This window comes from Schistocerca gregaria, chromosome X, assembly GCF_023897955.1.
Source record: "Schistocerca gregaria isolate iqSchGreg1 chromosome X, iqSchGreg1.2, whole genome shotgun sequence".
In the NCBI taxonomy this organism is placed as follows: domain Eukaryota; kingdom Metazoa; phylum Arthropoda; class Insecta; order Orthoptera; family Acrididae; genus Schistocerca; species Schistocerca gregaria.
The window spans coordinates 555,812,140-555,833,143 of NC_064931.1; the positions used below are offsets into that span (position 1 = coordinate 555,812,140).

The 21,004-nt window shown below is 38.6% G+C and overlaps 1 protein-coding gene across 5 annotated transcripts in view; it reads right to left on the reverse strand.

Moving 5' to 3' along the window:
• Positions 1 to 21,004, reverse strand: part of LOC126298590 (cAMP-regulated phosphoprotein 21) — a 1,220,135-nt gene that overhangs the window by 74,810 nt on the left and 1,124,321 nt on the right. For all 5 annotated transcript variants that reach the window (XM_049989965.1, XM_049989963.1, XM_049989964.1 and 2 more), the window contains 2 exons: positions 18,798 to 19,276; positions 8,469 to 8,633 (listed from right to left, as the gene is read on the reverse strand). In XM_049989965.1, the coding sequence (XP_049845922.1) occupies positions 8,469 to 8,633; positions 18,798 to 19,276 (644 nt within the window). The remainder of the gene's footprint in view (positions 1 to 8,468; positions 8,634 to 18,797; positions 19,277 to 21,004) is intronic.

The following is a 21,004-nucleotide window of genomic DNA, read 5'->3' on the forward strand; positions in this document are numbered from 1 at the left end:
AATATTGGTTGGTTCCTTTAGAACACAGTCACAAATGACAAAAGTGGATGCTAAGATTTTTTGTGTTGCTGTACTCTATAGCATGAACAATATATGAAGGCAGTTTATTTAGTTCTCTCTTCTAAACATGTGTACTGCTTACTTCAGTATAATGGTACTCAAAAGTCATGTGGCAGTTTCAGGGTGAGATGGCTTGGGCCCTGTGCACTGAAGTACACACAGCATCATAGTAAAATGTGGAATTATGAGCTATAGATAATGCAAATAAATATCTAACTCCCTTGTTTCGAAAAAGATAAATAAAAATAAATATTCTTGAAGAAGCTGAATTAAAATTTCAGCAGTCTATACATTATTCAGCATATTATAGTGGTTGTAATTAGTGACTGGTTACATTCAGGACCCTGGTTCAATTCAGATTCCCTGGTAATATTTATAATCTAGTATCTGAGAGTTCTAAAAGATCTAGAAACTTCACATTGATGAAATGCCTTTATAATTATAGAACTTTGAATATTGTGTATAGAAAGGAGTGCACTTGCTTCAGGATCCTATTTAACTATGTGTATCTTTTATGCTTTATTTACATAAAACACTTTCTTTCAGTGTTAAGGGTCAAATTTTACTGATGACCCAATTCTCATATTTGGTACATAAATCTGGTGACTATACAGCATAGTTTGGTGGAGGTGCTATGATTCCAACTATACTAAGAACTGTAAAAGAGGCCCTAAGCTGTTCCTGAGGTTGTCCTAATCAGGAGACTAATATCTACAAAAACACCAGTGACTCAGTTACACATCAGGTGTCCATCAGTGTATTTAAAAAATGATAATCAGAATTTGACAAAACAGTTCAAGGGTTCAGCCAAGATGCCAAATGCAACAAGCAGTGTGAAAAGATGTGTTTTGTATGTGTCTACTTTTACCTGGATGGCACATTTTGAAACTGTAAAGACTTGAGGAATTTCAAAGGAAAGAACCTGAAACATATCTTCAACCTCCAACAAGTGTTATTGGCCTATTGATAAACCCTGTCCTTGAGGTAATCCCACACCCAGAAATCATGTGAGTTCATTTTTGGTGATATTTGGTGGCCATGGAGTTTGTAATGATTGACCAATGATTTAATTTTCTCCTAATAAGCTACTGAGTAACCAAGTGAATTCACAAGTAATGTGAGATGAAGCTTCATCATGTATCAAAACAACTGAGCCCAAATCAGGTCTCTCCCAAATAGCAGGGATCATATGTGGATGAAGCACATTACAGTAGGGTCTGCCATTCATGCTGCATGTCCTTTGACCTTGGGGACAAAGTTCCTCCAATCCTGACCTGTATCATGAAGCCACTCCAAACAGTGACGTGTTCATTCATGAATATTAGTTGGTGGTGGCAATCCCCAGTGTGACAATTGTGAGTGTTTGCTATAACAGTGAGAGTAAAGTGTGCTTCAACAATCCACAAAATGTTCCAAGGTCACATGTCATTAACTTGAATCCTTGAAATAAGTGTAGGAGGAAAACCTACCTGAGTGTTTGTGCCAATTTGCAAAAGCTCATGAGTAAAATGAAGTTTGTACAGATGCTATTCTGGAACTGTTTGCAGTGCTCTTCAAGTGGTGGGCCATTAAATATCCAGCTCTCACGACACAGCTTGCACATTGCTTGAAGATCATACATTGTGTCCAACATTCTCAGCCATGGCAACAGTAATTTCTTCAATGATCCGTGGCAGAATTGGCCATTGGTCTTGCCCAGGAGAAATTTGCAAATTGCCAGTTAATTCAAACTTCTCAATCATGTTCTTCAATCTCAGTGCAGAAAGAGGATCTCTCCATATTCCTTTAATGCACTGACACTTGCAAAGAGCAGCAAGACTATTGCTATTATATGATGAAACAGTTTTATGGGTAAAGCTGTGCTCACCTTGTCCAGATGCATGTTGACTGCACATGGATGCTTGTGTTTCTACGCTATGTTGGCATACCAATACCCGCTCCAAACAGCAATTCATGACACTAAAACTACTAACAATGCAAATTCTGCAGTGCTCAGTCTGAACACCATTCCTGTAAAGCTGGGTACCTGTACATAAATGATTTTCTGTCTACACTGGGCATGTCTTTGCTACCTACATAATATTTTTGTTTCTTAATGGGCATTTAAAGAGCAAACAAGCTGCTTAACAAGCATGATGAAAGTAATATAGGCTGGGAATTTTCACTTAAAACCTAGAAAATGCGTCTTCGTCCTCAGATATATCAAAATCTTAGGGATACTGGTTCATTGGTAAAATTTATACAGGCTAGGAATCATCACCTAAAAACTGGAAAGTGGCTCATCATTCCTTGAGAAGTAAAAATCTTAGGAATCCTAATGATCTTACATGAATTCCATCCTATTCCAGAACCATTAGAGCCTTAACAGATTTCCTAACTCATTGACAAATTCTTAATGTGAATAGTTTCTACAGAATAAGAACCTATTTCTTATGTTTCAGAAGATTTCAGTATCAATGTAATATCACTCATTGTTCAGATGTCGGGCAGAAGTTCTTATATATTGTCACTAATAATTGGTAGTATTCAAAACACTTTAACTATACTTCACACAACAGAACACATTCCAGGAGACAATGCTCTCATAAATGGGTTGCTGACACATTGGTTGTATTGTATGAAGTACATTTAAAGTGTGTTGAATACTATAAATTATTAGTGGACTTTATTCATTTCTATTGTGGTAACCCTACATTACCACATCTGTTGCACCAGTGCCACATTGGCTGGCGTAAGAGCTCATATTTTTATGATTCAGTTCAGCCTCACTGGCACCTGGCAGCACAGGTATGCCCACCAAGTAGTGACACAATCTAAGAGTAATGACAGCATCACAGAGAGGTTGACACCTGCAGTGTCAACCTGAAGTGTCAACAGGTGCATCTTTGGAGGTTGCTCTTCAGAGGTTAATGTGGCAGCAAATGGAGATCCAGATGCAGTTGGAAATGCTGCAGTAGGAACACAAGGCCATGTTGGACTGAGTGCTGACAGGCCTGTTAACGTGGCCTCAAAATTTTTCAACCTATCCGCCACCTTTCCCCACCTATGACAAAGCTGTTAAATGCTGGATACCATATGAGAAATGTCTATGGTAACACTTTGTGGCATTCAAGATGACAGATGCTGACTCTCTTAAAGCTATCTTTCTATCATGGATGTCCCCCAAAACGTACTACTTGTTACACTAGTTAGTCCCCCTTCAGGGTCCGGCATTTCTGTCATTCAATGAAATGTGTCATTTGCTGGTTTCATATTATTGCAAACACACTCCTATGATATCTGCATTAGTGGAGTTTCATCAATGAATGAAACAACCTCATGAATCTTATTGGTCTTGGACTATGGAGCTGCAAGACTTAAGTTGCTCAATCTAAGGGATCTTATGTGGACACAATAGGTTGTGACGCTGTCATGATGTTGGCTCCTGATAAATAAGTCTGCCAATGGACACTGCTGCTTGGAGACCACTCCTTAGAACATGTACTTAAGATAGCAGAAGCAACAAAGGCCAATCAGGTAGAGCTGATGTGTGCACTGTCAACTTAGATCACAATTCGCACTCATATTCCTGAGTGCCTTTAGATGCAGAAGCTATCGTGGTACAGCATTCCCAGCTACTGTGCTCCACATACACTCAACTGTGGTGCACAAACTTCCACAGACCCATGCCTTCCAGCCCCACTTGTTTTGCTCAATGCAACTGACCAGCCTGTCCTCAGTATTGGGCTTCTCGCCATCAGCATTGAAAGAAAGGCACACGGTAAAGGTGTGCAGCTCTCAATCAGTTCTGGCTTTCACTTCTAACCCTCATGCTATGGACTCTAGTATTTTCAGCCATAGCATGTGTTTTTGATCACAGGTACAACGGCATCAGTTCTGAACTCTATCACTTACCTGCGCCTTGGTTTCAATTTCCTGTTTACGCCCTCAAGATGTCTTGTGAGTTATATCTGGCAACAAATTTCCATTGTGAGATAGTTTATGACAGAGAAGACATACAAGGCAGGGGTGCACTCATTGAGATTCCTTGTGATGGGCAGTCACCAATTCAGTACATTTAGTGCTAGACCTCATGCCCTATCAAGAAATGGACGATCTGTGCAAGGAATTTCCCATCCTTCTTTTGCCTGGACTACGCAAGGCCACAGATTATGTGGCACATATCACTGTCAAACCCTCTGTACAATCTAAGTTTCTCTTTCTTAATGCCTGGTCTGCACCCCTGGCACTTCATGATCTAGTAAAAGAAGAAGTACATAGGATAGTACTTTTGGGCACCATGGAACCCATATCACCTAGTCAATGGGCTATGCCATTAGCGATTACTAAGAAAATGACGGGCAAGCTCCACAATGATGGGCAATCTCCACCTTTGCATGAATTTCATAGTGACTGTCAATTCACAATCTGTGGTCAAATGATACCCCATTCCCCCTTGGAAGAACTTGAGACAGAACTGTTTGGGGTAGAGTATTTTTTGAAACTGGATTTCTCAGAAACGTATTTGCAGCTGCCTCTTGAGGAAGAGACATGTCAGCTTCATGCTGTCAGTATGCCATATGGCTTCTACCAATACAACCAGTTGGTTTTTGGAGTTGATAGCACTCCAGGACTATTCATTGTTATTTATAACAACTCAAACAATGAATCCCTTGTTGTATCAACAACCTTGATGACACTGTGGTCACAGATCCCACCACTGAGGACCATCTTTGCAGTGTTCAGCTTCTGTTTCAGACCTTGCAGGATGGGGGTGCGATTTGGATAAGTCGTATTTCTTACAACCCTCTATTGAATATCTGAGTCATGTCATTTCCCACTGGACGAAACAGGTGATAAACAGACATAGTGAAGCTTTTTAGGCTGCCTAAATCCTACTAACATGAAGCAGCACCAGGCATTTTTAAGCCAAGTCACTTAGTTACCACATGATCTTGCTGCAGGCAGATACAGTAAGATATCTTCTCCCACCATTTGCTCATGAAGGTCACATTAGATGTTTGGTCAGCTGACAGTGAACAAGCATACTGGAAACTGAAAAATGGTCTGCATTCCACTTGTGCCTGGCCACATATCAGTAGGTTCACCATCTCGTTATTGTTACCAATGCATCACAGTATGAAATGGTGGCCATGCTGTCTCTTTGTAATACAGATGGTTTGGGACAGCCCATTGCTTTTGCCTTGAAGGCACAAGACAGAAAATTACTTGCAAATCAAGACGGAGGCCCTCATTATTATTTATGCATTCAAGAAGTTTCATGTGTCTCTTTATGGTGTGCAGTTGCACCTGGTTATGGACCATTAACCTTTTATTTCCCTCTGTAGCTCTGCAGCACATCTGCTGGGTAAGACAGCACACAGACTTCAGTGATGGGCTCTCTTCCTCAGTCTTTATTATTAAGAAATCAATTTTCACAAAACGGCGCAGTGCTTTAATGTTGATGCCATCTCCTGCCTTCTTATGCTTCAACCAGGATGATGTTCTTTGTTTCTGACTTGATGTTGAAGTTCAACAGACGGTTGACGGGTTCCCTATTACTGGCACCTGCATCACCCAGGTGGTAGCCTTTATTTTGCCATGTGCAACAGTATATTCAGTGTGGGTGGCCACAATGGTTTCTTGCTCATGCACAGTATCCTGTTTGTAATTATTTTGTGCTATTCCACAGGTTGATATTTATTGATGGTGTTATTCTGTTGTCTACAGAATGCGCTGTGCTGCAGATGGTCATTCTGGTGTGTTTCGGGTTGGACATTCTTCACCTCCTGCATCATGCTCACTCAGGTGCATTACGAAGGAAGAAGATATTAACCAACTGACATGTCTACTGGCCAGGTATTGATCATGAGAGTTAACATTTATTTGATTCTTGTTTTAAGTGTGCAGGTCACCAGGCCACCCTGCGGCAGTGTTACTCTCTATAGCTGGAACCTACACTGTCAAGGGATTGTGTGTACCTTGATTTTGTGGGCCCCTTTTCTGGATGCTTACTGGCTAGTTGTCATATATGTCTTCACTTGCTTTCCATCCATTGTAAACTGCTGCTCACTGATGGCAGAATCGATGGCCCTCACCGTGACCTTCCCCATCGACAGCCTCCCTCACACCCTGGTGATGGACAACATCCCACAGTTTATCCCACAAACTTTTCAAACGTTTTGTGTGAAACATGGTATCCACCACATAAGGGTGTTGCTGTCCCATCCTTAGTTCAATAGGGAGGTGGAAAGCCTCATCCAGACTTTCAAGACAGAGATGAAGAAATACATAGAAGGTACCACAACTGAAGATAAAATTATTCATTTTATCAGTTCTTATAGGTAGACACCACAGGGTGGAAAGAGCCTGGCTGAACTGCTTCATGGGTGCCAGCTGCTCACAGTTCTCAATGTTCTAATGCCCATGCCACACCCTCTTTGGACACCTCTGTTGCCACAATACATACTGGAGGCCATAGTAGGAGCCTACACTTTTGATCACAATGGGCACAAGATCCTGGCGGTTTTCCAAGGCCAGTAGGGTTGGGAGTCTACATGCTGCAGCTGGATGAAGGCTGCAACCAACTCTGTCCACAGCTAGAGGATTGACCTCCACTACCACAGCACAGACCTCTTAGCCCCACTCCCTCCTTCCCAGTGTCCAGATCTTCTCATTCTTTGCCACCGTTGGAGCCTCCTTCTCTTGTTTTGTCTCCACCTCCTATGTTGAACATGATCTTGCCTTATTAAACCTCCTCTGATGTCTTTTCTAGCCCTCTGCTGAGCATAGGGGTTGGATGCAGAGAACCTACAGCAGCAACTGGTGGTGCCAGAACAGCCAGCTCCTAACCCTCCCCCAAGGCCTTCAACATCCCCCAATATCCTGTTCCAGCATCAGAACCTCCAGGCATCTCACCTGTAGATATCCCCCAGCAATGGAGCCATCACCACCAGTGCCATTTCCAGCCCTACTCACTAGTGCTGGCCAACAGGGGCTTTCAGCTTCTCTGCAGGCACCCATCGACAGTGCCCCAGAAGACATGACATCACATTTCTGGGTGCAGTGCACCATCTTAAGCTGTGGAAAAAGGCACCAGAGGTGCACCATCTTATAGTGACCCTGCCAAGGGAGAGGTCTGTAGTAATTCTATGTTACCACATCTACTACATCAGCAACACAATGGCAGTGAACATAACGAAACATGGGGTGCCAGTGTATCTTCTTATGACTCAAATTGCCTGGTGCCTTGGGTCCAGCTGCTGGGTGGAAGCATGATCAAACAGCAGTGGCAGCATCGCAATGAGGTCAGCATAACATGGCATGCCACGCAATCCATGGACAGTGCCACCTCATAGATTGGACTAGCAACCTACCTATCATAATCCCCGAGCAGAAGGCTTTCTTATTCTGTTATGTTCAGTTGTATGCTCAGTTGACTCCACTCTCAGGATACTCATTATTTGTTTGGACTCAGCCTAGCTGTGGCTGTGAATTTTATATGGAACTTATGATCAGTGTTCTCATTAAAGTGATTTGGTTATTCTATGTGTACTTATGTGTGTTTTTACTGCATCAATACTGAGAAGGCAATGACATTATAAGGAATGCTGAAGAAAGGTGCCACCATTTCTAGGAATTCAATATGGTAAACAGCTTATCATTGCTATTATAGATTAGAGCAAATATTTTTTCTTATGGTGTACACCATCATAAAAAGGTAAAAATAAACAGTCAAGGAATAAAAGTGTTCTAAGAGAACACATTTAAGAAAGTAACAAAAATTCAATTATAAAATTTCTGTATATCTGATGGATTATCGACACTAAAATCATTTTTGTGCCTGTTGATCAAATTCTTCATTGTGAAATAAAAGTGACATGTTTCTTTATCTCATATGTCCCATTTCAATAATAATATAAAATTATGCTTACAGACAATGCTTTTCTCTATACCAAGACTATTAATATGAGGAAAAAAAATGAATTCTACTTCTACATCACTAATATTGAGCAGTGACATGTAACCTTAAAGATAATTAAGTATCACTGATTGCTATACTACAGGTATCCCTACTTTGTAAGTTATTTTACTTGCTAAATTAGAAAAATTAAGAGTAAAATGTGAAACAAGCTCCCAGTGAAGGCAATTAGAGGTTCCACATTCAAAAGCAGCCTTCTTCCAACATGGACAATATGATTATTTCAGTATAAAGAAAAATATCAGCTAGAAGGAAAAATAACTATTCAAATGTTTTTGTGTTCTATGGGGTACCTGAAAAAATTTTATGAGCAAACTTCTATTATACTTTAATTTGCATTTGTCTTAAGAAACATTTTAGAGAGGAAATAATATTTTATTCTCTTTTCCAGTTAGGGTTACAGAAGTCTTTTGCATTGGATAAATGACACAAACAATTATAAACATACCTGAAAGGGACCAGGTAACTGCTGCTGCCAATAAGAATTTGGTGCTTGATAGGTGTGGCCATGTGTTGACAATGGAGCCTGCTGTGTTGAATCACCATTTGGTCTTTGATCTGATAAACTTAAACCCAGCATTCCAGGGTGAAGCTCAGTGACTGGGCCTCCGTCCTAATAAATTGTTATTTATTGGTAATAACAAAAAGATGGAAAAATATTTTACAGTCTTTACAAGTAGATGATTTGAAATCTGTAACATTTCTGTTAGGTCATATGCTATTAAAGGTTGACAATACACTATCATTAATTTTTGGAACAAAAGGTTTCTATCTGATTAAAATAACCTTAATATACAGCAGTTCAACTGCTGCTGGCAATGGTAAAGTACTGATGAGACCCTGCATCTCTACACCTGATATGTATAATCAATGTTATATGGTATGTATGGAGAAATAAATGGCACGAAGTATATATGTAACCCTGATTACAATAAATCACCAGTAAGGTGACCTGATTCTGACCCATTTAACTGACTGCTCATTTGATCACTGGATCCTCATTGGCAACACTTTGGGTCACAATTCAACACATATTACAGGTAGTTATACCATAATTTTAGGGGACATCATAATTTATCCTTAATGATCAGAATTTCTTCATATTCTCAATACACTCAAGGGCATCCATTATCTGACTGAAGTTTTAAATCACTTCTTTAGAAGTCTTGCTGACATTGCATTGATGGAAATCATCATGGAAGTAGGTGATATGTAGAAAGTCTACAAATTCTCCACAACCTAGCAGAACTTAATAGGTAACAATTCCTCCTTGGCCTACCCATTTGTTAGGTTCAAGTGACAAATAATATTTATGATCCCTCAGTGGCTGATCTGACAAAGTTATCCCACAGTAGTTATCAGTCACTCAACCTTAATCTTGGGTTGAGGCCACGAAGTATACAACATTTCAAATTTCGTGAATTGAGAATTTGTACACAATATTGTAATGGCTGATCTAGCAATTTTTAGTCTATTATGTGTGAGTGCTGTAAGGTACTGTCAGTGTTATATACCCATTTCTAGCTGAGTTTTCCTCATGGCACTTGTTACAGTTTTGAGTGTACATTTGTTTTCCTATACCTATATGATTTTATCATGAAATACACTTCTCTGCAGCATTTCCCAGCCTTGACAGATGTGTTTAATGATAAGATGCAAATAAACTGAGTTCTGTGTGTCAGGACTTGCTTATATTGAAAACTTTGCCCCTTTTTAAAAGGTTTCCTGACAGCCTTATTTTTAAGTTGCGACGCATACCATAATACTGGTCTTCTTGTATCTAATTTCATGATTATATTATACTCACTGTATGCTGAGAGCTGGTTCGCTTGGCTGTTTGGGCCAAGAATGCCTTTTATGTTCTTTGTAACTCTCATAGGCTGTTCTAATAATCTCTCTCATATATGACATGCAACATCACCAAGTAATGTACCCTACAGACAGTCTGGAGATTTATGCAACATAGCATGGGTAATGGACCCTTGGTCTTCCTTTTTATTTCCCAGTTTGGTGTCTCCCACAGGCGTTCCAGTTTAGTGTCTCCCACAGGTGTTGTTTATTTTGGCTGCATTGCCTGCTCAGAAAATTTATTTGAGTACCCTTTAGTTTTTGAACCCTTTTTTTTGGGTTTTGTTCTTCAGTGTCGCACTCATTATCTGTTTTATTCACATTCTATGAACCATAGCTCTCAGCAGAATATTTATTTGTGATAAATGGTGATGGCAGAAGTCATGGAGATATGAGATTTTTATGCATTGATTTTCTATAGCAAATGATTCTGTCCTCTCTTCTCTCAACGAATACACCAAGGAAACATATCTGGAAATTATTTCAAATTACCCCTGAGAACTTTTAGGTCCTTCAAGAGACCAATTAAAGGTTGGTTTTAATGGGTGACAGTGGGTTGCCAATCATCAAAACATCAGTTTTTTCATAATATGTTTTGTCAAATATGAAATAGGTTGACATCAGTGAATCCATAAGGAATTTAGTATGGTGCACAGAGAAGGCATTCCTCTAAGGTTAATAGTTAGCAACATTGGTGCACTTGTGCATCAGCTGACAAGACAGATTGTACTGTAATATTTTTAAAAGAGTGATAAAAAATCCAAAACATTGTACATAACATCTAAAACTGATAACTCAAATAACAAATCAAAAACCATCTGGAAAATTATAAAAACGGAGAGTGGTAAAAAAGTAGAGTACATGACTGACACAGAATTAATCCAGGATGAAAATACTGTAAGAAATACTGAGGATGTTGCTAATATCTTCAGTAAACGTTTTTCAACAGTTGCTGAAAAAATTGTCTGTGAAGGCTCAGTAAGTGATGTGATAATCCTTCTGCATAAAGCTAACAATGCCACAGTTTTCCAGATGAAGATAACCCCCATAACAATTAGTAAGATCAACAGGACAATCAGAGAGATGAAATCAAAAAACTTTTGTCAGGTTGATGATATTTCAACTAAGATACTTCAGCACTGTCATGGCTACATAAATGCAGTCTTGTGTCACATTTTAAATGAATCCCAAATACAAGGTATTGATCCACTTAGATTAAAATATGCCTGTGTGAAACCAGTTTTCAAGAGAGATGAAAAAACTGATGTAACAAACTACTGCCCAATATCCATGCCAACAAGATTTTCAAAGGCCCTTGAGAAACTGATATTCAGGGGGATTGTTAATCACCTGTACAGCCATAACGTTCTCAGTCAATGTCAGTTTGGTTTCTGGCAAGGCCTATCAATTGATGATGCTCACTGAATCTTGAATTACTGAATTTCTGATCAGAAAAATGGCACCAGTTTGAATCTTATGTGATCTATTCAAGGCTTTTGACTGTGTCAACCATGACATTCTGCTAAATAAAGCAGACTACTATGGTTTAAGTGGAATAATGGGGACAGGGATTAAATTCTTCCTTACAGATAGGAAACAAAGGGTAATAATTACTGACAGTAGTGGAATCCCAGCTTTACCTAAGTGGGGCACAGTCAACACTAGGAATGCCTCTACGCTCAGTATTGGGACCCTTACTGTTTCTTATATTTATAAATGACGTCTCACACTGCACCACATAAGTGAGCAAGTTCACCCTATTTGCTGACAATACTTCTCTTCTAGTTGATAAAGCAACAGGGAACAATGGGGTAACATGTGCAAACAATGCATTTGACAACATTCTGAAGTGGTTTAACTCTAATGCACTCTCTCTGAATGCAAAAATAACTCATTATGCACAGTTTCTATAGCACATAAAGAACCAGGGGATATAAATATAGAAGGTAATGGACAACAAATAAAGCAAGTCGACTCAGCTAAGTTTCTGGGTGTGTAGATAGCTTGCAAACTGAATTGGTCCAACCATATACTAAATATAGAAAAAGGTTACATTATGAAACATTTACCTTACTCATAATTGCATCAACCACACATAAGGATTCCATAAGAGCTGCTTATGTCAGATATTTCCATACCCTTGGCAAAAGTTTTTATTGCTCAGAAGAGAGCTATATGCATCATGAGTGGTATGCAACCAAGGCATTCATGCAGGAATCTGTTTAGGAAACTGCAGGTATTTACAATGATATCTCAGCACACATACTCTCTTGTATGTTTCATTAATAAAAACCACTCTCTCTTCAAAACCAATAGGGAATATCATGGTCACAACACAAGGTCAAAAGAGGACATTCATAGCAACCAGTCAAACTATATCCTTGTACAGAAAGGAGTAAATTATAAGGCATCAAAATTTACAATGCTCTACCCAGTGTCATCAAAAGTCTTGCTCTTGAAACACCAAAGTTCAAGAGCAAACTGAAGGAATATCTAATACAAAAGTCATTATATTCAATTAGTGAATTTTTTAGTGCATGGGAGCAAGTTTTTATTATACAATTGAATTAGTCATTCAATGTTAGCATAAATGTTAACTATTTCTTACTGTAGTGTTACATTGTTGCTCAGATAGTTTGATATTGTCAGTTTGAGTATGTACTCATGAGTATTAATTCTTACGTATTTAATATGTTTTTATTTCTTCTAGTGTTCCATGTTGTTACTACAAGTCTTGTCATGAATTAACCAAATTACCTGCTGCTGTATTGTTAACATTATAAAAATATTGACTCATTCCGTATCCTTGCAACTACTTGCAATCTGGATCAATGGAATATGCAATAAAATAAAATAATAATAATAAAATAAGACGTATGAGCACATTCTCAGCAAATTTATGAGTGCAGAGGGAACATCACATTCACAATTCTGATGAATTTATACACTGTCTTTGTCAACTGCAGCTCCAAGGTAAGTATATTATGATTAGTTTTTATGTGAAACCTCTCTATGTGGTAGTCCCACTTTTAGAATTCTTGGAATGAACTGGGAAAAAGTTCTATCATTGTCTTACTGAACACTTCAGCTATGTTGTTCTCACATTTACCTGTTATCTGTTTGATCCAAAATTTTATGAAGAACCTAAATTGTTGGCACTGGGTAGCACATTACCAAACCTATAAATGGAAGATTTTGTGGAAACAGCTCTAGAATATGGTAGGTTAAGCCCAACATGTTTTTATTGAAACATAGATGATATATTTTTGATACTGCCACATGGAAGAGGAAAACCTTGCAAGCTCTTGTAAAACCTATAAACCATATCCATCCTAATATAGAATTCACAATGGAAAATGGAAAAGAGGCCCAGTAATATTTCCTCAGTATATTAGTTAAGAGACAAGTGGATGGATCCCTTGTCAGTGATGTGTATAAAAAATTCATATAAATATACCTGTAAGGCTGCACCTTGAGTTTTCACCATCTATCAAAAAGAAATGCCTTGCTATTGACTGTGGGTCATAGACCTCAAACTCTGTCTGAAAAGAAAAGCCTTACCAAAGACCTACAGCAACAAGTAACAGTGCCCCAAGTTAACAGGTACTCAGAGTGACAGATAGTGCAGTCACTGCATATAAAATCAACAATATCTCTCAAAAGAGATCAAGAATGAGAAAGAAAAAAATAAACTAAGCTTCACTTATCTGCCCTATGATTGCCCGGTCCCCAAGAAAATTGGCAGACTCTTACTGAAACACAGCATCCAATGCTAATGATAGTAAATTGACTGTTTCATATTGTTAAAAATGATCCAAGTCTCTGAAAACTGAGTATATACAACATTCTGTGTTAGTTCTGAATGTCATATTTGGATACATAATTGTAATAGCTGTGGAGAACTGCCAGGAATATCAGCAATGTACTCACCTAAAACAAGAGCCAAGCAAATTAACTCTTACCACACCCTGACTGGTATATAGTTATGAAATTAGACACAAAATGGCTGGTACCGTGGTCTATGAAAACAAGGATATTTGAAAACCTAATCAACAAGGAACAGGATTTAGTTCAAGCATGGATTAGGGCCAGGTAATAAATTTATTGAGATCCTAGCAATCATCTCATCTGTCAGAGCTGAAGAATACTAAGGAGATGCATGTGACATGCAATAATAGCTTGGGCACAAGAAAAAAAAGCATGTCAGAGGGAGAGTAAGCACTCAAATTTGTATTCAATTATCAACAGGAGTGCAACACCAATAATATTTAAAAGTCTCATTAGAATATCAAAAACAATCACACACAAGACAGCCGTTTAGAGCACTTTAAGATGATAACATTACTCCATTCTGTGAAAGAATATCTCTGATGGCCTGCAGTACTGTTGCTAACTCTCAATCACAAAGTGCAAAATGCTGCCAGCACTACAGAAGATAAGAAATTTCCAGTTACACACACACACACACACACACACACACACACACACACACACACACACAGAGAGAGAGAGAGAGAGAGAGAGAGAAAGAGAGAGAGAGAGAGAGAGAGAGAGAGAGAGAGAGAGAGATGAGGACCTTTCCTTCCTTTTTTGGGGTGACAGAAACATCAAGATCATAGTGATTTGAAAGGCATTCACATGCACCACACAAATCTCATTATAATGAATGTTCATTCAGCAACTGATTGAGTAACTATTGTAACTAGCATTGTTTATTCTCCTAAGTCCTTTTATTTATTCAATCTCTTGATCTCATTTCATGCATGGTTAATTATTTTCTTCCATATATCAAGAAATATTCAAGTAACAGTCTCATTCAGGTATCTTCCTGTGACTCTGAACTTCAGTATTTTTATTTCACTCCAAGGTTGCTGCTGCAGTTTGAACCCAAACAATTTCCATGGCAATGACATTGCAGATGTAATATACATAAATTTCATATCACAATGTGGTGCTGGTGAATCAGTTCCATATTGCATTTTCTATGGATTGTCTCTTTCTGCAAAATCTAAAATTTCAACAGGTGTCACATTTCATTCAAACTCTATATTACTTTCTTTTCAGTAGACCAAAATTTCATCTTTCCTATGGGAGCAGTTGGTGTCCTATTAGCTGTTATTTTTGCACTGGGCAAAAATGCCAAAACTTACATATATCAGCAATGGAGTCATAAACTAGCCTATAAATACACTGCATGACAACAAAAGTGAAGCATCAAAAGGGGAGCAGGAAACAAAGTGAAACTTCATGGGTTGAGAGGGTATGTGACATTGTTTCAGTGATCACATGATTGAGTCAAATTTACAGACACTGGCAGTATGAGGTCATGTCCTCTTGTCAGGGTATCTGGTCCACAAGTGCTCTAACTGGTCCTTGATATCCTGGATACTGGCACTCAGACAGAGTTGATATCCCACCTGGTCTCACATATGTTTCATTGGAGACGGATCATGTGTCTTCCTGGCAACAGGAGTACACTAGCATCATGTAGACAGTTCATAGAGACAAGTTACATGTGCGGACAAGCATTGTCCTGTTGAGAAATGACACCATGATATAATTGTGTGAGAGCTAACACATGATTAAGCAGAATGTCCATGATGTACTGTTTTGCCATAAAAGTTCCCCCAATCATTAGCAGCTGTGACCTGAAGTCATACCCAATGGTTCCTCACATCATGACACCAGGAGTAACACTGCTTTGCCTCTCCAAAACATTGGAAGAATGTAACCTCTCCCCAGGTTACATTCAAACTGCACAGTTGGCCATGGGGTATGATGGGTATTAGTATGAGCAATTGCATGTGTGTTGTTGTTATCACTCACTTGTACGTGAAAATGTCATGGTACATGGCCTGAGCATATAGCTCCTGTGAAGGCCTTCTATGAGAGCAATGAGAGCCCATCCGTGGCTCAAAGGAAGTTTGCAAACCTGTATACACACTTACAGAATAAATCACCATACCAAGAAGGAGATGTGCAACATAAACAAAATTTAGTAGATGTGTTTCTACAGCTTAAAGAAGACAGCTATTCAAATTTAGCTGTAGTTGCATTAGAATGGCGCTATTGGCACCACTATGTGGATGAAATCAAGTTTGCTTCAATTACACACTGTACTGGTTGTGAGTGTTAGTTACCTCTGCAACTGGACGTAGTGAGTTGATGATGGTCAAGAATGCCTTTAAGAAAATGAAGATACCATTATCAGCAGCTCAATGAGTTGAGTGATGTCATACAATAGGGCAACAAGACACTGGATGTCCCTTCCATGATATTGCAGAAAGACTTTGCAGGAATGTAGCCACTGTACATGACTGCTGGCAGCAGTTATCAGGGGAAGACACGGTCACAAGACGACCAGCCTCTGAACGGCCACTTGGCACTACTGAGAGGGAAGATCATCATGTTTGGGGTATGGCTGTATCACATCATACTGCGTCTGCAGCAGCAATTTGAGCAGTAATTGGCACAATTACAAAACAAGCTGTTACAAATTGGTTATTTCTAGGACAGCTCTGAGTGAGATGCCCTCTAGCATGCATTCCACTGACCCCAAACCACTTCAGTGGTGTGTCCAGTGAGAGCTCATTGGAGGATGGAGTGGTGGTCTGTAGTGTTTCCTGATAAACACTGGTTTTGCCTTGGTGCCAGTGATGCCTGTGTATTGGGTAGAAGGAGGACAGGTGAGTGCCTGCAGTCAACCTGTCTGCCACCTAGACACACTGGACCTACACTTGGGGTTAAGGGTGGGGTGTGATTTCATAAGACAGCAGCAGCACTCTCGTGGTTACCCCACACACCCTGAAAGCAAATCTGTATGTCAGTCATGATTTGACCTGTTATGCCACGATTCATGAAAAGCATTCCAGGTGGTGTCATACAAAAGGTTAACACTCACCCACATGCCACTATTGGAAACCAACATGCTCTACATACTGTCAACATGTTGCCTTGACCTACTCAATCAACAGATCTGTCTCCAATCAAGCACATATAGGACTTTTTGGATGACAACTCCAGTGCCATCCATAACCACCACTAAACACCCCTGTATTAACCCACCAAATGCAACAGGCATGGAACTCCCGTCCCATAAACTGACATCCAGCACCTGTACAAAACAATGCATGCACCTTTGTATGCTTGCATTCAAAATTCTGGTAGTTACACTAATTTTAATGTAACAGCATTTCACATTTGCATTGTCTTTCCTCGCACTTACATTAACCTGTGATCTTCCAACATTAATCACATATATATGTTACCTAGACACTCTTAAAAGATATAACATACTGGACTTTTCCAGAATTCTCCCAACAAATATGAATCTTCTATTTAACTTTCATATTACTCTTTATGTGAGCTCCTTTCATTTCACATCACTTTGTAGTATTCTCCTTAGATATCTGAGAATGTGACTGGCTCCAGAAATTTACCACTTATCTATTATTTGGATACTATGATGTCCTTTCTCTTGTTCATTGACATTGCCTTACGAAGATCAACTACTAATACACTCTTGTGGACATAAATAACATTGACAAACAATATAATAATATTAGTGTTCTACCTTACCGGCATATAAAAGTTGCACGTATTGAGAATATCTGCATTATTATTTGATCACATGAAATGTTGCTTCCATTTCTCTTGAACAATGTACTGGGCTGTACCAGTCCCATGTGTGGGAAAATTCACCAAATGATCATGTGCTGAATGCCTTGAAGAATTCTACGAAGATGGAATCCTGTTTACCTGTGTTTTGTAGTAGCAAGATATAGTTTGCAATAAAATTGAGTTATGTCTCACAAAAATGGCTTTTCCTGAACCTCCTCAATCCTTTGAGAGAAACTATATAACATTCAGATTTATAATCCTGCAACAGACAGACAATTTGGGTAGTACATTGTATTTCTGTTCAATCATTCTTGCAGTATTGCTGTAAACAGGTTTAAATTGTGCTCTTTCACAGTCATGTGAGAGAGTTAGCTACACAAAAGATTGTTGGTAAATATAAGTTACGAAAGGGACTAGTTCCATAACAAATCCAGTGTCAAATATAATAGGAGCTCAATCAGTATCTCATTTGACTGTTTTGAGAAGTTTCAATATTTTTCTAGACCAGGGTTGGTTACTTCAGAATTCAGAAACAACTGATCTGTGAGAAACACTATTAAAGGTTTTGATATATTCACTGACTCTGCATAAGACCAGGTCATTTTAAGATTTTTTAAATGACTTTTTGCTAAGTTATGCCTAAGGAATTTGTTTTAGGCATTATACATAACTTTTGTTATGGATGCATTAATTACCATTAAGATTTCACTATCAGTTTCCCAGCGTTCATTTTTGGAGCAAGAATTATCAATCTCTGTTTTTACATTTCCATATGGTTGCATTACACTAAGATGGGTCTTTGGCCTACTTTATTTTCTCACTTCATGCAGATTTACACACAGCACATTTTGTAATATGCTTTATCTCCAACCACAAATCATCTATATTTGCCAGACATTCGTTAAACATCCTATATTCATCTGCTAAGTAGGGTATTAGTGATTATTTATCAGTCTATCAGACATCAATATCCTCCTGTCTGACTTGATAATTGTTTTACCTTTGATGAACATTGTCACTATACCACAGCAGTCGTAACCACTCTTACTCTAACGACACTGTCAGATGAATTTGTTTATTTGCAGGACGTCTAAAATGTTTCTGTTGTAAGATCATTTCTCTTTATTATTGTAATGTATGTGTAATTTTCCTAATTACACTATACATAACATATTATAGTCACTGTATGAACATGCTGTAGATTGTATTATGAGAGTAATTGGACATTAATGTGGATGCTTTGGCAGATAACTATTTCATCATTGTAAATTAGAGAAAACAGTAAAGGCCTTCAAATTAATATACTTACTAACAGCCTTGTATCATAAACTGCATTAACTCCTGAGGCACCTCCAGGAACTGGAACAGGATAACTAGTGTAAATCAATGGAGATGATTGCAAGGGACAAGGCGTCACATTTTGATTTGCTGCTGGAGTTCCATAGACTTCTCCTGGCTGCATTCCCACAGGCTGTAGAAACTGTGGTGTGTTGGGGAAGAATAGAGGCTGGTCAGGCTGCACTGTCACATAAGGACATGGGCCGGAGTGACACACTGCCATGAACTGAGGCTGGGTTGATGTTGAAGTCTGAGATACAGACACAACATTTGATGGAGGTGTGGGGAGCTGCTGTTCAGTTGTAGTTGCTGTAGTTGCTGTAGTTGCTGTAGTTGCAGGACTATGATCTGCTGAAGATGTCTCGGGCAAGGATGGAGATGTAGCAGTTGTTCTAAGAACTGGTGAGGAATGCTTTGGTGGCTGCTCATTTTCTGTTGTACTGCTCTCAGCTGTAATAGAAAGAATGTTTTATTACTAAAGTATGTTACCTTTAATGAGAATGATTTTCATAATACAAAATCATGACTTTTTTTTTCTAATTGTAGTTTTATGTACACAAGGGGAAAGTGAAAAATTTAATAAAAACAATTTAAGATAGCAGTCTAAAATAGATCAATAGTGGATTTTCTGTAGACATATGATTCTGGGCATTAAAATAATCTGGAGTTACTTATACACTCTTTAGTAAGTGAATACAAAGCCCCCCCCCCCATTCCCTCCTCTAGTAGCATGTTGCATGGCATTTCATGCTGATGCAGGCAGTGACCCTTCTTGACATGGACTACACAAGACTTTCAAGGTATTAGGGAGCTATCTAATCCGTGATGGCGTGATGGAGATTAGTTAAATAGGACCCTAGGCATTTACATGTTGCTTGATGGTAGCTCAAATGTGCTCAGTAGAGCTGTAGTTATGTTAATTGTGAGAGCTATGCAGGCAGCCATATCTTTGTGGAATGATCTTCACTAATTCCGAGATAATTGGGAAGCAATGGTATGTGATATTCTCTTTATGAAAGTAAAGATGACCTGGCGGGTGCTGGATGTGAAATAATTAATAAACATAATTTGAGAGTAGGTTCTTGTATCATTCACTGTTGAGAGATAAGCAAGTTCATTTTGCCTCCATGCAAACATCCTCCACATGAGAAAATTTCATGACTTGCCGAAACAATCCCCTTTTGGTAAGTCGTTCGCATTCATGTATTTTTCACATACTCATACCCTGTTATTGGTGTGTATCAAAAGCGTATAGGGGAGAGTGTTGTATCGTAATTGGTGTTTCAGTCTAGTGACTGAATTTAGAAACACATATACGAATGTGAATATTCCAGTTTCTACAGTTTTTGTTGTTGAGATACATGAGGCTGTGTTTTGAGCAGTGTCTGCATATATTATGAGCTCTACATATTTAAGTGCTGTGTATAATATATTTGGGCTATCTTGAGGATATTGTTAAATTATTCAGTTACAAAGTTTTATGGCAAGTAAAATTCTGTATATTTTTAAAGATAGTTAAATCATATGTGGACGGTTAAATCATTCTTTGTTAGTTGTTCACTGTCTTGTAACTTGAAACCAAATGTATTTTTACCAAGGAACATGTGATATTTGCAAATGAACAACATTTCTTTAATGTCTTAACAATTTTTCCTTTCTCAAAAAGAGAAATTAGTGTTAGTCACCAATAACTACTATATGGTATCTAAATGTTTTTAACTTTCTGTTGCTAATACTTCTTAATTTGATTTCATTTAGTGATTATTGGTATGTAGTAGAGTAATAATGCAACACATAGACTATTAAACACAGTATTGACAAGATTTTCTTGACTTTTAAATTTGAATGGAATATGTGAACATTTGGAAAAACCCTTTCTGGAGTTGTTGTTGTTGTCTTCAGTCCTGAGACTGGTTTGATGCAGCTCTCCATGCTACTCTATCCTGTGCAAGCTGCTTCATCTCCCAGTACCTACTGCAACCTACATCCTTCTGAATCTGCTTAGTGTACTCATCTCTCGGTCTCCCTCTACGATTTTTACCCTCCACGCTGCCCTCCAATGCTAAATTTGTGATCCCTTGATGCCTCAAAACATGTCCTACCAACCGATCCCTTCTTCTAGTCAAGTTGTGCCACAAACTTCTCTTCTCCCCAATCCTATTCAATACCTCCTCATTA